The sequence below is a fragment of the Mastacembelus armatus genome, chromosome 24 (genome assembly GCF_900324485.2).
Source record: "Mastacembelus armatus chromosome 24, fMasArm1.2, whole genome shotgun sequence".
NCBI classification, from domain to species: domain Eukaryota; kingdom Metazoa; phylum Chordata; class Actinopteri; order Synbranchiformes; family Mastacembelidae; genus Mastacembelus; species Mastacembelus armatus.
The window spans coordinates 6,218,936-6,236,513 of record NC_046656.1 but is presented as its reverse complement, the minus strand read 5'-3'; the positions used below and the strand labels follow the sequence as shown (position 1 = coordinate 6,236,513).

At 43.1% G+C, this 17,578-nt stretch overlaps 1 protein-coding gene and 1 pseudogene across 1 annotated transcript; one reads left to right on the top strand and one right to left on the bottom strand.

The window, feature by feature from the left end:
• Positions 1 to 942: 942 nt before the first annotated feature.
• LOC113137314 (trace amine-associated receptor 1-like) lies at positions 943 to 1,944 on the bottom strand. Its single transcript, XM_026318878.1, has one exon. It carries the CDS (start codon positions 1,942 to 1,944, stop codon positions 943 to 945), a length of 1,002 nt encoding a protein of 333 aa, XP_026174663.1.
• An 8,382-nt stretch (positions 1,945 to 10,326) lies between these two features.
• LOC113137537 (trace amine-associated receptor 1-like) lies at positions 10,327 to 11,326 on the top strand (annotated as a pseudogene).
• Positions 11,327 to 17,578: the final 6,252 nt, after the last annotated feature.

Sequence of the window (17,578 nt, the reverse complement as noted above, 5' to 3'; positions counted from 1 at the left end):
TCACTAAACCCATTTTCTGAAACAGGCCCTGGGTCTCCTTAGGTAGTTGACAGACAACACCAAACATCTTTCCTGTACCTGGCTCCCACAGAGAGGGAGAGGAAGAAGCTGGACAAGGTCATCAAGATTTCCACCTCTGTCCTGGGCTGTCCTCTGGACTTAGTAAGGGAGGTGGGGGACCGAAGGATCCCGACCAGGGCCTCACTAGTGTGGGCCCTTAGGCAAGGTCCTTAACGCTACTAGCCTACCTCATCGCATCATACAAACACTGGAGTCATACCGGCTCGGACGTCGCCCGGGTCAACAAGGTCCGCGTCAGGTGCTAGGGGACCAGGGCAACCTGATGAGAAATGGGCTACTGGAACAGGACACTCGTGGACGAGGGCTGATAACAGAGAACTGCTTCTAATAGGGAATGTGAGCTGGGATTAGACCGTCGTGAGACAGGTTAGTTTTACCCTACTGATGATGTGCTGTGCAAAGATGCCTCCCAGGCCTCTGGTAGAGGACCCGAGATTGAGGAAGACACACACACCACCCATAGGTGTGAGAAGGGAAATTTTTTATATATATATCAATGTTTATATATTTTTTTTATATATATTTGCTTTAAACTGTCGTTTACTCTATACTTTAATGCTATAACAACCACACGGGGAAGTCAACTACAACCTATAGACTGTATTTTACTCTGTATTTATTCAAATTCATCTTTGCAAAAATCATTAGAATATATTCAGTAAATAAAGGCAAACCTGCCTAGGATAAATTACGAGTTGCTATATGGCTTTTATTTTAGCAATATTACAACAAACACATTGAAAGAGTGCTTAAAGTTTAATTTTGTGTTGTCAGTGTACAGTATTGTGATAATAAAAGTCTTTATTTCATAAAGTAGTAAAGTATTAATCCTTCGTCAATATGGAATAATCCATAATAAAATCAAAACAATTTTGAGTTAGAAAAATCACCTTGGAATATTTTTCCAGAAATGATCATTCTGAAAGCTGCTCTGAACCAGCTGTAAAAGAAAGCATAAATTAACGGATTCAGCGTAGAATTTGACAGTGTAAGCCAGTTAAGTGCTTCAATCACAGGAACTGGTGGGGAATTATTAGCCAAAGGCTGAAAGACAATACAAAGAAAGTAAGGAGTCAGACATAAAAGAAAAACACCCATAACAGTAGCCAGAGTTTTAGTGGCCTTTCTCTCCATTTTACTGGCAGTAGCTCCAGGCTTTGCATGCTGACAGGTTGTGTTCTGGATGCTATTCAACTGTTTCTGAGCAACAAGGAAAATCTTCAGGTAGATGCAAAGTATTATGATTGCTGGAAGGTAAAAGGAGAAAACAGGTCCCATAGTGTTTGCTAATGCAACATCAGTGGAACACACTTCTTCACATGTTCCTTGGCTGAATCCTGCAATAATGATGCCAATTCCAATTAAAACAGACACACTCCAGCTCACCAGGATCATAATAACTGTAACATGAATATTTATCTTAGTTCTATATGTCAGAGGCTGACAAACTGCATAATATCTGTCAATAGAAATACAGCACAAGTTTAGAATAGAAGATGTGCACAGTGACACGTCAAAGCTGTCCCGTATTTTACAAAACAAATCTTCATGATACACACATGACGTTACAGTGAATACCATGCTAAAAGGAAAGACCAGCACACCAACAAGTAGGTCAGCCACAGCCAGAGAGAGAACAAGACAGTTTGTAGGAGTGTGGAGCTGTTTGAAGTAAGTTATGGAAATTATTACAAGAAGGTTTCCAAAAATTGTGGAAATAGATAATAAGCCAAGAAATATATATACTAAAACACAGATTATGGAAGGTTTGCTTGTAAATACATAAGTTGTATTATCCAACTCATAGCAGGGATGTATGTCATTAATAATGGATGTACCATTGACAGCCAGCTGTGTTTCCATTCTCCTTGGTTAAAATTAGAACACAATCTATAACAATTACAATAATCTATGATAAGGAAATTCAAAGTTTTTTTTTCATTAGCATGTATGTACTACTTCAACAACATTCCTATTCTAAAGAAAAACATAGAATTTTCAGTATATTTGAGTTTTCCATTTATTATTTCTCCTACCTTGTAGTTTAACAAGGACTTCAGTCACAGCACCACTGTTCAGAACCTTTGCACTACTGCATTAATAAACCCCTGAATCTAAATTATCAAAAGCCTTGTTCATCCAATCAGATGTGGGTACCTGCCTACATTATGTCTGCACATGTATGCATGGGTGTGTTTTTACTTGTAGTTCTATCTTTGTGAGGAAAATTTTAAGCATCATTCTATGAGAGTGAGGACATGTTGGTCTGTTTTCATTTTTTCACACCCCTATTTAAGCCCTAAGACAATGCAACCACAGGGGGGCACGAATGCAAGAGGTGGATTTGTACAGGTTGACGAGGCAGAGAGACAGAGATGGGAAGGATGTGCAGCAGGTTAGGTTTATTAAGGACAGGGATGGAAATGTGTTGACAGGTGCCACAAGTGTGATGGAAAGATGGAAGGAATACTTTGAAGAATTGATGAATGAGGAAAATGTTAGAGAGCACAGAGTAGAAGAGGTGATTGTTGTGGAGCAGGAAGTAGCAAAGATCAGTGAGGATGAAGTGAGGAAGGCGTTGAAGAGGATGAAAAATGGAAAGGCAGTTGGTCCTGACGACATACCTGTGGAGGAATGGAAGTGTTTAGGAGAGGTGGCAGTAGAGTTTTTGACTGGGCCACTTAACAAGATCTTGGAGAGTGAGAGGATGCCTGAGGAATGGAGGAGAAGTGTACTGGTGCCCATCTTTAAGAACAAGGGAGACGTGCAGAGTTGTGGAAACTACAGGGGAATAAAGCTGATGAGTCACACAATGAAGTTATGGGAAAGAGTAGTGGAGGCTAGGCTGAGGTCAGAAGTGAGCATTTGTGAGCAGCAGTATGGTTTCATGCCAAGAAAGAGTACCACAGATGCAATATTTGCTTTGAGAATGCTGATGGAGAAGTACAGAGAAGGCCAGAAGGAGCTGCATTGTGTCTTTGTAGATTTGGAAAAAGCGTATGTCAGGGTGCCGAGAGAGGAGCTGTGGTTTTGTATGAGGAAGTCTGGAGTGGCAGAGAGGTATGTTCGAGTGGTGCAGGACATGTATGAGAGCTGTAAGACAGTGGTGAGGTGTGCTGTAGGGGTGACAGAGGAGTTCAAGATGGAGGTGGGACTACACCAAGGATCGGCTTTGAGCCCCTTTCTTGTTTGCTGTGGTGATGGACAGGCTGACAGATGAGGTTAGACAGGAATCTCCGTGAACCATGATGTTTGCAGATGACATTGTCATCTGTAGTGAGAGCAGTGAGCAGGTGGAGGAAAATCTAGAGAGGTGGAGGTTTGCTCTGGAAAGGAGAGGAATGAAGTTTAACCGCAGTAAAACAGTGTAAATGAGAGGGACTCAAATAGAACGGTGAGGTTACACGGAGTAGAGGTGAATAAGGTGGAGGATTTTAAGTACCTAGGGTCAGCAGTCCAGAGCATTGGAGAGTGTGGAAAAGAAGTGAAGAGACTGTTAAGCTTGTCGTAATTCTAGACCCAAGTGCAGAATGGAACAGACCAGGAAATCGGGAAGCAGGTTCAAGAAGTATTTAATTACAAAAATCAGGAAATCAACACAGCTTATCACTAAATAGACCGACAGGTGCAAGTCTGCAGGGTCGCTCCGGAGTCCCAGGTGCTGCCGGTTATCCAGATTAACCTGCTAAGAGAGAACCACACCCACATTCGCTCACTCATGGATAGGAGATCATAATCTAAATTAACACGTGACAAAACCGAACATGAAAACCCTAACAGTACCTCTCCCTCAACGACCGCCACTGGGCCGGCACACCATCCACCAGGTGTGGTGGGGGGGTGGGGGCTCCCCAGTCGGAGCAAGTGGGCTGGTAATCACGGGCTTGAGCAGGGAAACATGGAACGTAGAATGCACTTTCATGGTTGCTGGTAACTTCAGTCGGACTGCCACAGGACTGATGACCTTCTCGATCACAAAAGGACCAATGAAGCGGGGCGGCAGTTTAGGGTTAGTGGCTTTCAGGGGCAAATCTTTAGTACTGAGCCATACTTTCTGGTCCAGACAATAAGCAGGGGCCGGAATGAGCCGACGGTCAGCAATGTATCTATTCCTTTCTGCCGACTGGCTTAGCATTCTCCGGGTCTCCACCCATGTCCGGCAGGCACGGCGGATGTGATCCATGACCGAAGGGATGGCCACATGGTTCTCCGCAGATGGGAATAAGCGCAGTTGGTACCCCATGGCTGCCTCGAAAGGAGAAACACCAGATGCTGCTGAAACCAGAGAGTTGTGAGCATGTTCCACCCACTGTAGATGCTGTGCCCCTCCTTGAACCGCCACCTTATCCTGGTGGAGGGATTTGAGTGCCCGTATGATCCTAGGAGCTATGTTGTCCGCGGCTATATGCCCCTGGCAGGGTCTCCCAAGGCAAACAGGTCCTAGGTGACGGACCAGACTAAGAGCGGTTCAGTGACCCCTTATGGAGTGAAAATCGAGAACCGTGACGTCGCCCGGCATGGCGAAACCAGGGCCCCACCCTGGAGCCAGGCCTGGGGTTCGGGCTCGTAGGCGAGCACCTGGTGGCTGGGTCTCCACCCATGGGGCCCAGCCGGGCAAAGCCCGAAAGAGTGACATGGGGCGGCCCTTCTGTGGACTGTGGAATGCAGATGCACCCATGGGGACTTCACATAAGATAAAGGAAGTAACTGGCCTTGGTTTGCTCAAGCGACCCCCATCCAGAACACATAGAAGACAGTTGGCAATAACAACTACATATAGGGTAATATCATAAATTCCTTTTGGTGGGGCGCTGCCCAACAGTTTAAACATTGTATAGTTTCCATCTATTGTTTAGATCTCTCTGCCTGCGTGTGTGAGTGGATCTCCGGAGACGTCTCTGTACTTTTACAATAAACCGGTGTGTCGATTCCTAACTTCCATTCCGTCTTCTGTTAACTCTCCATTAATAAACTCGAGTGAACGTCACAAGGCCTGACTTTTCAACAATTTGGAGGCTCGTCCGGTCTTGGAGGGGAAAATTGGACTGAAAAACCGTTCGAAAGATCACATTGACAGTTTCTGAGGCGCCAAACAAAAAGTAAGGCAGAAACCTATTATATTAAATTCTGCTGAATTGAATACCACTAAAATGGATACTGTTGATGTGTATTTCGGATTGGTTACAAATTGAGACGGATTGAAAGTTATAAATCGAAAGTAAAATATACAAAGAAAATACAATAAAAGAAAAACTATCCGTGCGTGTGCGATCGGCGGAAAGATTAAGTAAAATCTGTGCGTGTGCGATCGGCGGATAGATTAAGTAAAATCCGTGCGTGTTCGATCGGCGGAGTATTTAACTCTCGGGTCGTGGTGGACCCCACCAGTCTTCGACGGGGGGCTGGGTAAAACTGGGTTGAAAGGCCCGGGAGCTGGGGAGACCCCGAAACAGGAATTAATAAAAGTTTGTGCGTGTTCGATCGGCAGACGCAGTGTGAGTGTAAATCTCAGCCGTGTACGATCGGGAAATATTCGTATGAATGTGAAATTGTGTGAAAGGCAATTAATATTGCATTATTCGATGTAGTTATTGTTATTAGACAAAGTATAATATATGTTATAACATAGTTGATATTTAGTATCATACTTATGTCTATATTCCTGAGTGAGGAGGTAAGTATGAACGGAAGTGTCTCTGAGAGGGACCCTGATAAACTGAGCAGAGAACCAGGATGTAGAGGTGAAGTGATTCAGAGGCTGCTCCTCCCACTATTTGGCTCCCTCTAGTGGCGCCGAGCAGAATTACAGGAGAAGCTGCTGACACCCGCAGGAGGCGGGAGGTACTGCAACAGGAATTGGAAAATTGCTCCATCTGGTGGAGGAAACACCGAATTACAACTAAATACAAATAAATAAAGAAAAGATCAAAATGGATGGAGAATTTGATCATGAGATGAATAATGACAGATGGGGCCCACCAGAAAAATGGGTCAATCTGGGGATTCAAGTTGAATCTATTTTAAAGGCAGGAAGACTGACATGTAGGGAAAAGGATCCCCAGGCAGAGATGGACAAGTATAAGGAGATGCTGATGCAGCTCATAAAGGATAAAGGTAAGACACCAATGGATCATACTGCCCTCATCCCATGGCTATGGGCAAGGGACCTCCTCCCCGGATCACCGGGATGGGGACTGCAGAGGAGGGGAACAGCCCCCTCGTGACAAGAAGTCTGCCTATGACTCCGGACAACCTATACCGCAGCTACAGGTAGAGAAGCCTGCACGAAGAGAGAGAGACAGAGGCGAGCGAGAAGTACAGTTAAGGTTCACACCACAGGAGGGTTCTCGACCCCCTGGGTCTATACTATTATGGGCAGAAGGAAAATGGAGACCTGAGGAGGAACCTCTGGATACAGATGAACATGACACGCTGTCTTGGTCTCCATACAGGGAGTGTGAGTCTCCAGGACAAGAGAACAGGAAGAAACCGGGAAGGACAGGCAAGGAATGGCAAGTCTGCAGACCAGCATGGATGCAAGAGATATAGAGAAGGCTGCGGGCACGCTCCGCAGACCAGATAAGGAGCTGTTCGCCCGGTGGGCTGGTGACCTGAGCAAGGCAATCCGCGAGAAATATCCGCTGCCAAATTCAGCAGCGGTCCCAAAGGTGACTTGGAACGTTAAAGCAGCATTTGTGTTCTTTTAGAATGTCTTTTCCTTCCTGCAGTGTTTTCGTTTTGAATGCTTGACATTTCTCTAACGGATGCGTTTTCTTGTGCACAGGGCAATATCGAGCTGGATCACTGTCTTTCTTTTCAGAGCCTGCGGTGCTTGTGGTGCCTGCGTCAACAGTAGCAGACACGTCTGTTTCGTGCACAGATATAGCAGTCTTGAATCCGCTTTGCTTGAATGTAGTTTTCTCCCCTTTGCTGTATGACTGGCCGTTGCTTGACGAGGCGAAACTTGGGTCGTTGCGGGCCCTAGCTTGGCCATCTATAAAGTTCACGAAGAATGAAAATCAAGGAAAGGTTACTCGTGCTGCTCTTTGAAGCCGGAGCCAGAGGTGAGCCACTTCTCCTGCAGTCCGGGAGGCAACTTCTCTACTATGGGCTTTATCCCACGAGGAGTGTCGAGGTAGGGCAGGCTGGGGAGGTATCCATCATCCTTAGCTGCCACCGAGCTCTCTCAGTTTTGCATTGTCTTTAGGAGATAGACGGGGAAAGCTATCCAGTCTTTTGAACAGGGCATCCTCCACCATCTCTGGTGTGCCGTAGTATTCCTGCCGTCTCTGCCAGGACAGATGGAGGGCCGCTCTGGGGTTAGTGACATGAACGGCGTGAATCCTTTTCACATGCTCAGATGACTCTTTACCCAGCCATGCCATGCTCTGAAGTTCTCTGGTGAATCGTCAAACTTCGAGAGGCCAGTGGTCACTAATTCTCTGCGTGCCAGGAACTTGGCGAAGTCTATCATCGGCGGAGAGTCGGGTTGAAGAGGAGGAGGCTGCTCATGTTGTCCATGTGAACTGTGTGACAGTTTTATGGTGTTTGTTTGCTCAGCTGCACGTGCAGGCTCGTGTGCTGATGGTCCGAAGACTCCGAGTGGGGGCTTTTCCTCTACTGCTCCAGGTGTCGACTGACATGGAGGACTGTTCACAGTGTGCTGCATTTCGTTGTAAGGGGATAGGGCGGAAGACTGTACAGAGATCTGTGATTGGCATTGCACATACTCCTCTGTGCGCTGTAGAGTTACTCGAGGTGGAACTGTACTTCTTAAACTTTGTACGTCTTCGTTCCCCATAGCTGCAGCTGCTTCTAAGACCTCAGGTTCGACTCGCGCTGCCTCGGCTTCCCCTTCATACGCCAATGCCTCCAAATCTGCTTCTAATGCAGCCTTTTGTAGATCTAGCCTGGCTCTCTCCTTTTTCATTTCTAACTGTCGTTTAGCATAAGCTGCCTTGGTGAGCGCTGCTTCAGCAGAGGCTCTAGCTTTGGCGGCAGCCTCCATGACAGATGATCTAGAAGATGACGAGCGTTTTGAGCTAGCTCTCGTGTGTGCCGAAGACCTTGGAGAAGATGGACGTGGTGGTCTTGCTTCAGACTTCGTTTCATCTCTGACACTAGTTTTGGACTCTGATGCCATGCTGGAGTTTTGTGTTTGCGTTGCACCCACTGCTGGTTGTCTTTTTACTGTACTGTTCTGTCTGTGTGTGAGCTCGTTAGTGCGTGAACACAGAGTAAACAGTAAGCCAAACTCGTTTTCACGAGCCAGGAACGCGAGCGCCTTGCTCCTTTATTATTTTTCTTCTTTCAGTTGACAGGTGAAAAGCGAGTAAAACTGTAAAAAAAAAAAAAACCAGAATACAAAGAACCATGAGCCTGACTTGTAAGCCCAAAAATCCAATATCTTAACCAGCAAGCTAACTGAGAATCAAACTACGTTCGTAGAGATCAAATCCAAAGCATGCATACGTCATGAATAAAGTTACGAGCGAACAACTCATGCACTTACAGACATTGCTGCCATAGGCATGATGAAACATAAACTCAGGAGCGAATTGACCCGGGACACCAGAGATGTGCTTCTACCATTTTACAGTGTTGATGGCTCATGGGATTGCCACAAATAAAACGTTCCCACATGTCGAAACAAAGGTTCCGCTTCCCTTTACAAAATGTCCCCGTGTGTATTCTCCTACATTATTTAATTCCATAGAAAACAATTCCCGAACATATTTCCCCCAAATTAACTTAAACCTGAGGACAGAACAGTTACTACAAAGAATGCTGGTTTGGGAGTGGCAGAGATGGGAGAATAGCTCTCTCGAACTGCAGTCAGTGGGCTTCTTATAGTCATCCTGGAAGACCTCAATCAATCCAGGAACACCAATGGACCAGCCAGCCATTTGAATGGACCAATCACGGGAATCCACCTATACTCCACGCCCTCTCCTTTCTCTCTCACACACACATACACATACACACCAAGAACTGGGGAGGAGAGATCTAACAACAAACAACCCACACACAACAAATCACATACCTAATGACCCAGGGTCATAACAGTGGGTTTGAAGTGGACTGGTATCTGATGTTTCCCAAAAATCCATTTAACTCTCTCTGAAACCCCTGCTACATATGGAATGACTAGGTTCTTCCTCTGTGGATCTAGAGGCTCATCTGTGTCTCTTGTTTTTCTGCCTGATGTGGATGTTGCCTTGTTGAAAGCCCACTTGGGGTAGCCACAGGTTTTGAGGGCTGTCTTCAAGTGTGTGTCCTCCTTTCTCTTGGCCTTTATGGTTGACCATTAAAACTATATAATTAGAGTCTGATGAAACACAGAATCAAGTTCATTAATAAATTCAGTTTTTGAAATTGAACCATATTGGCCCAAAAAAAATCTATAACTTCTTCATCAGTTTCACTCTTGTTATTCCTTCGACCAACACGGCGTTGGGCATTTTAAGGCCCAGTTTCTCAGAATTGTCCATGGTAAGTATAAAGACTACAGCTGATTGACAATGTATATTCAACTCTGTACAACACCCCCCTGGCTAGCTCGCCATGATTGTGTAGCATATGCATGGTATCAAGTATACTTATTGGCTAGTGATCAGACCACTAGAATTTCAGCTCTAGGAGGGAGAGACAGAGACTTAACTTATTGGTTCATAAAGTTCCGTGATTAGTCCCATGACCTTGTGACATTACCTCTCATGAAAATTAAACAACCCAAGATTAGGTCACAGGGAACTATAGACTGAGTAAATGAAAAATTCGGCACCTGGGTTACAAAAGCATTACTGTTGCACTGACCAGGGCAGAGTTATATACACATTTAAACTCATAGGTTTAAGATTATTAAATTATGATTTGTTTGCTTTGTCAAAAGAGGAAATGAAGTCATTTTTGGCCCCTAAGCTAGAGTGAATCAACATTATGAAGCTCTGGCATCTGACATCATCAGAAAAAGTCCTACATATGATTGGACAGCTAGAAAATGTATTCATTATGGTAATGAGACAGGTGTTCATAAACATCAAGGTGCACAGTGTCACAGTAATGAGGAGCATCAACACTGATGTTTATTATTTTGAGATTTTAAAGGTGTAATCTTTCTTTCACCTCTAGTGAACTATCACTGTAATTCTGAATTTGTGTAGGCAAAACTTTTTAAAATAATACTCTGACATTATAACTATTGTTATTCTTTACTGGGAAACTAATTTTCAAGAAACCAGAAACATGTCACCAGAAGTTAATGTCAATCGCTCTAATGCTGATGACACACCTCTCTGCTATGCAATACATAAGGTCTCTTATATATTGATAACTCCCCCTTTAACAATATGTGTTTTATTACACATTTTATTTGGTTCATTATCTGCTGTAACTGTATGTGGAAATCTCCTGGTAATAATCTCCATAACTTACTTCAAACAGCTCCACACTGTTACAAACTCTCTTGTTCTCTCTCTGGCTGTGGCTGACCTGCTCGTTGGTGTGCTGGTCTTTCCTTTCAACATGGTGTTCAATGTAAGCTCATGTCTGTATCATGACAATTTATTTTGTAAAATACGAACCAGCTTTGATGTAACATTGAGCACAGCTTCCATTTTAAATTTATGTTGTATTTCCATTGACAGATATTATGCAGTGTGTCAGCCGCTGACATATAGAACTAAGATAAATGTGCATGTTGTTTTGGTCATGATCTTTGGAACCTGGACTGTTTCTGTTCTAGTTGCTGTTGGCTTATTAGTTGCAGGATTAAAACAGGAAAGATGTGAAGACACATGCATCATTTCTCTCCTACTTGCAGATATTTTGGGACCTGTTTTTGCATTTTACCTCCCAATGATTGTAATGTTGTGTATCTACCTGAAGATTTTCCTTGTTGCACAGAAACAGGCATGCAGCATCCAGAACACAACCTGTCAGAGCTTAAAGTCCAGAGCAACTGTCAGAAAGATGGAGAGAAAGGCCACCAAAACTCTTTGCAACTGTTATGGGAGTTTTCCTCATGTGTTGGACTCCTTTCTTCCTCTGTTTAGCATTTCAACTTTTAGGTCATTTACCAGTCCCATTTGCAGTGTACGAAACTCTTAACTGGCTTGCACTTTCAAACTCAACACTCAATCCATTTATCTATGCTTTCTTTTACAGCTGGTTCCGAGCAGCTTTCAGAATCATCATTTCTGGAAAAATATTTCGAGGTGACTTTTCTAACGCAAAACTCCTCTGACATATTATTTGGAGAACTGTAATAGTTAATAGACATCTAAATACTGGTAAAATCAGACACATTCAACTTCATATAATTAAAGTCATTAGAATGTCCACCTTGTACCTGAGTTTCATGCATTTAAGTCTTTTCATTATGATATATAAGGTACATTCCAAAGTGCAACACTGACTGAGTTATAGTGAGATGTCAGTTTGTGCAATCTTATAAATGGCTTAAACACACTAAATGTTTATACTGTATGTGCTTGTTCCAACATTTCTTGATATATGATGCTTAGATAATATAATTACATTTACTGAATTAGATAAAAGTGTTGTTTCCAAAATGTCTACAAATCATTTCTTTTTCACACTTCGCTTCCAAATCTGAACACACACATAAAACACACTGATATTAGTCAAGTGTGACTCCCCGAAATATCATTGTCTTTGATGCCTATTGTGAGTACAAATCCACTTAAAAGTCATTGAAAAAGATACTTCAGAACTCGAGAACAGGACAATCAAATTTTTCAGTTATCAAAGTAATCCAGGGAGTGGAAACAGTTCAAACCCAGAATGGCCTTATGTTTCAGACTGTCTGGTGTTTTGAGATTGACAAGATTTTTTTTTCCCTACCTGAAGATATTGATCTGTACTTTGAGACCACTGTCATGAAGACTTTCCATATGTGCAACTGTAACTGGCATACAAATGGTATACTAATAAATTATACAGTAGTTGCACATATGACCTAAACTTTGGCTTGCGACTCTCCTGTTATCTATTGAGCCAGTGATTAGCCAGAGTTTTGTTTAATGCCCTTTCTCCACTTGTTGGACAGTCCATATACTGTACAAAATCAGTCAGGCAGGAGGACAAAGAGATGTGATTGAAATCCCCGGTAATTGCAATGAATGCATCAGGGTGCTGGGTCTGTATCCTAGCAACAGTTTAGGCCAGTCCTTCTGAGTTGTAGTTGCTTTAGTGTGGTGCCAATGCTGTTCGCTTTCTCCAATGCACTGTTGGTGCGCCTTTCCTTCCAACAGATTCTTTTCGTAAAGATTTTTGATGGTGTTGTTCCAGGACACACACGCCTGCTATAGGTAGTCTACACCTCGGCCCAATACAATAGGGTGTGGAGGACAACAGCACTGTACACCAGCAGTTTGGTTTGAGCCTTAAGGTCTTGATCTTCATATACTCTTTTCCTGAGTCTAGCATAATTCAATTCAATTCAATTCAATTCAATTTTATTTGTATAGTGGCAAATCACAATACAAATCATCTCAAAGCACTTTACAAAAACTAAAACTAAAAACCCAACAATTCCCTTATGAGCAAGCACTTGCTCAGTGGAGAGGAAGAACTCCCTTTAACGGAAGAAAAAACCTCCAGGGAGCTCAGTGCACCGATGGTCCTCAGGCAGTCTAGGCCTATAGCAGCATAACTAAGGGATGGTTCAGGGTTGCCTGAAGCCAGCCCTAACTATATGCTTTGTCAAAGAGGAAGGTTTTAAGTCTAGCCTTAAAAGTACAGAGTGTGTCTGCCTCCTGAACCCAGGCTGGGAGCTGGTTCCACAGGAGAGGAGCTTGATAACTAAAGGCTCTGCCTCCCAGTCTGCTTTTGGAAACTCTGGGAACCACAAGTAGACCTGCACGCTGAGAGCGAAGTGGTCTATTGGGATAATATGGTACTATGAGGTCTTTAAGGTATGAAGGAGCTTGATTATGAAGGGATTTGTATGTGAGAAGAAGGATTTTAAATTCTATTCTATATTTTACAGGAAGCCAATGAAGAGAAGCCAATATAGGAGAAATATGATCTCTCTTGCTAGTTCCTGTCAGGACTCTGGCTGCGGCATTCTGGATTAATTGGAGGCTTTTTATTAAGATATTAGGACATCCAGATAGTAATGAGTTACAGTAATCTAGCCTTGAGGTAACAAATGCATGGACTAGTTTTTCTGCATCATTTTGAGACAGGATGTTCCTAATTTTGGAAATGTTGTGCAGGTAAAAGAATGCAGTTCTAGAGATTTGTTTTAAGTGTGAATTAAAGGACATGTCCTGGTCAAAAATAACTCCAAGGTTTTTTACAGTAGTGCTGGAGGCCAGGGCTATGCCATCTAGGGTAGCTATAATTTGAGAAAAGTTATTTCTGAGATTTTTTGGCCCAAATATAATGACTTCTGTTTTCTCTGAGTTTAAAAGTAAAAAGTTACTGGTCATCCAGGCCTTTATGTCAGTTAGACAGGCTTGAAGCCTGGTTAACTGGTTTGTGTTAACAGGTTTAATAGATAGATACAACTGAGTGTCATCTGCATAGCAGTGGTAAATAATAGAGTGCATCCTAATGACATATCCTAAAGGAAGCATGTACAGGCAGAATCGGTCCTAGCACAGAGCCTTGTGGAACTCCATAACTAACTTTTGTTCGTGTGGAAGGTTCATCATGGACATGAACAAACTGGAATCTGTCCGATAAATAGGATTGTAACCATTTTAACGCTGTTCCTCTGATACCAGTCACATGCTCCAGTCTCTGTAATAAGATGTTGTGGTCAGTGGTGTCGAATGCAGCACTAAGGTCTAGGAGGACAAGTATTGAAACAAGTCCATTATCTGAGGCTAAGAGAAGATTGTTGGTAACTTTCAACAGTGCTGTTTCTGTACTATGATGTGCTCTAAATCCTGATTGAAAATCTTTAAATAGTTCATTCCTGTGTAAGTGGTCTGATAGCTGCTTAGCAACAGCTTTTCTAGGATTTTAGAAATAAATGGCAGGTTGGATATTGGTCTATAATTAGCCAAGACTCCTGGATCAAGACTAGGCTTTTTGAGTAAAGGTTTGATTACTGCAGTCTTAAAGGCCTATGGTACGTAGCCTGATACTAGAGATAAATTTACCAAGTCTAATAAAGACGAGTTCATTAATAGCAGGGTGTCTTTAAGCAGTCTAGTCGGGATGGGGTCTAAGAGATACGTTGATGATTTCAATGAAGCAACTACTGATGTAAATTCAGAGATCTATGGGAGAGAAGCAGTCTAAACATAACTGAGGTCTTACAGATGATTCAAGAGCTACTGTAGTAGAAGATTCATTTATTGCAGGTATAGGAAGCATCTGCTGAATTTTATCTCTAATAGTTGTGATTTTATTTGTAAAGAAACTCATAAATTCATCACTGCTGAGAGCTAAGGGAACACTGGGCTCAACGGAGCTGTGACTTTTTGTCAGCCTGGCTACAGTGCTGAAAAGAAACCGGGGATTGTTCTTGTTTTCCTCTATTAGTGATGAATAGTATGCAGTTCTGGCTTTACGGAGAGCTTTTTTATATGTTAGTAGACTGTTTTTCCAGGCTAGAAAAATTTCCTCTAAGTTTGTGGAACGCCACTTCCTTTCCAGCCTTTGTGATGCCTGCTTTAAGGTACGAATATGTAAATTATACCATGGGGCTAGTCTTCTCTGATTCACTAACTTCTTTTTCAGAAGGGCCACAGAATCAAGCGTTTCAAGCAGTGAGGTTACAGCGCTGTCAACAACATGATCAATTTGGTAGGGAGTGGAATTGAAGCAGCTGCCCTCCACTATGTTTATACTTGGCATAGATGTAAATAAAGATGGAATCATGTTCTTAAATTTATTAACAGCGTTGTCGGATAAACATCTGCTGTAGTGGAATTTTCTTCCAAACGCTGCATGATCCATCATTTTAAATTCAAAAGTTATTAAAGAATGATCTGACAAAACAGGATTTGGGGGAAAACTATTAGATGTTCAATTTCGATGCCATAGGTCAGAACAAGATCAATGGTGTGATTGAAACAGTGGGAGGGTTTATTAACATTTTGAATGAAACCAATTGAATCTAATATAGAATTAAATGCAATGCTGAGGCTGTTATTTTCAACATCTACATGAATGTTAAAATCTCCCACTATAATGACTTTATCTGAACTAAGCACTAAATCAGACAGGAAATCAGGGAATTCAGTTAAAAACTCTGAGTAAGGGACAGGTGGACGGTACACAGTGACAAGTAGAACTGTTTTTTGTGTTTTTCAGTTTGGATGCGAGAGACTAAGAGTGAGGCTCTCAAATGAGTTATAACTGTTCTGAGGATGAAAGTTTAATAAGTTTGAGTGGAAGATTGCAGCTACTCCTCCACCTTGACCTGTGCTTCGAGGAACATGATAATTTTCAGACTGACATATTCATCCTGCTGTAGCCAGGTTCCAGTAAGATAAAGTAGGTCAATTTGGTGATCAGTTATCAAATCATTTACTAACAGAGATTTAGATGAAAGAGACCTGATATTTATTAATCCACAATTGACAGTTCTGTTTTTCTGTTCAATAAGAGGAGTGGTCTTAATTTTTATTAAGATTTTATGAATAACTCCTCTTCTGTTAACTTCTGATTTATTTGATTTATATGTTCGAGGGGCAGACACAGTCTCTATGTGGTTTGAGGGGGGCGGTGGCTCTAAGGAAACTGCAGAGAGGCGTTTTAGACTGAGTCTCTGCATCCCGGTCCCCACCCTGGATTGTCAGGCTTTAGGTCGGCTAATAAACTCGCCCAAATTTCTAGAGATGAGAGCTGCACCATTCAAAGTGGGATGGATGCCGTCCCTCGCTACCAGACCGGGTTTTCCCCAGAAAGTGGCCCAATTGTCTATGAAGCCCACATCGTTTGCTGGACACCACCTAGACAGCCAGCGACGGAACGACGACATGCGGCTAAACATGTCATCGCTGGTCAGATTGGGGAGGGGTCCAGAGAAAACTACGGAGTCCGACATTAATTTAGCAAAGTTACACACCGACTCAACATTAATTTTAGTGACCTCCGATTGGCGTAATCGGGTGTCATTGCTGCCAACGTGATTAACAATTTTTCCATATTTATGATTAGCCTTAGCCAGCAGCTTCAGATTTGACTCAGTGTTGCCCGCTCTGGCCCCAGGAATACATTTGACTATGGTTTCTGGTGTATCTAGCTTCACGTTTTTGACTATGGAATCGCCAATTATCAGAGTCGGTTTCTCAGCGGGTGTGTCGCTGAGCGGGGAAAATCTATTAGAAACGTGAACAGGCAGGTGATGAGCCATGGGCTTCTGCTTAGGAGTACGTTTCCTTCGGACCGTCACCCAGGCTAATTCTCTGGGCTGCTCCGGAGGCGCCCTTGGATCGCTAACAGACCCTGAGCTCGGTGGCTCCACACCAGCTAATGGGGCTAGGCTAGCTGGCTTTTGTTCGAAGGTGCGGAGCCAGGCTTCCAAATCAGTGATCCTCGCCTCCAAGGCTGTCGTTTCTGCATTCAGCCTTGTCCATTCTTGAAGATGGTCACAATTAAAGCATCCTTGAGCTCGGAGGGGAGCTCTTTTTCCCAGACCTTGAGATGTAGAGCATGGATGTGGTACAGGAGCTCGGATCCACCTTCCTTTAGGACTTCAGCAGGGATCCCATGCAGACCGGTAGACTTGTTTTTAAGGCTCCTGATGATGCTGAACACTTTGGTCATTTTGGGAGGTTCCCCCATGTTTTCTATTATGGGGTTCTGGGGGATGTGGCTAAGGATGTCAGGTTCTGTTATGCAGTTACGGTTGAAAAGTTCCTGAAACTGCTCTTCCCAATGTGTGTTGATGGACACATTGTCTTTATCAACACAACAAAGGTAAGAATTACATTTAGATTACTCAATGCAAAGGTTTGTTCAGTAAGGCTGGCACGTCTCTACCACAGGAGGTTGGAGAATGGACTAGCGTCTACACTAAGGGGTCTACACTGTGTGGCACAAACTGGCTTAGGAAGCTCCCAATTAACTGGCAGTGAATTAGGTACCTTAAGGGGGAGCACTTAAGGTCACTTAAAGATGTGTTGGACAAATACACCCAAGTGTTTGAGTTGGGGACTCTCAAAGAGGTGAAGGCCTCAACTGCAGTCAAACCAGAGGTTAACTCCCAAATTTTGTAAGTATAAACTACTCCCTTTTGCCACAAAAGAGAATGTAGAGGGGAAGTTTAAAAGACTAGAGGAAGCCAAGATAATAACTCCAGTGAAGCAGAGCAAATGGCCAGCATCAATTGTGCCTGCAGGGAAGAGAGACAGATCACTCTGCTTTTGTGGATATTACAAGGTGTCTATAAATCAGGCTATTGAACTAAATAGCAAGCCTAGCCTTGTCCAGACGAGCTGTTAGCTACCCTTAGTGGAGGTAAGGTCTTTTCTAAGACTTAGACTTAAGACTTAGCTGCAGCTTATTAGCA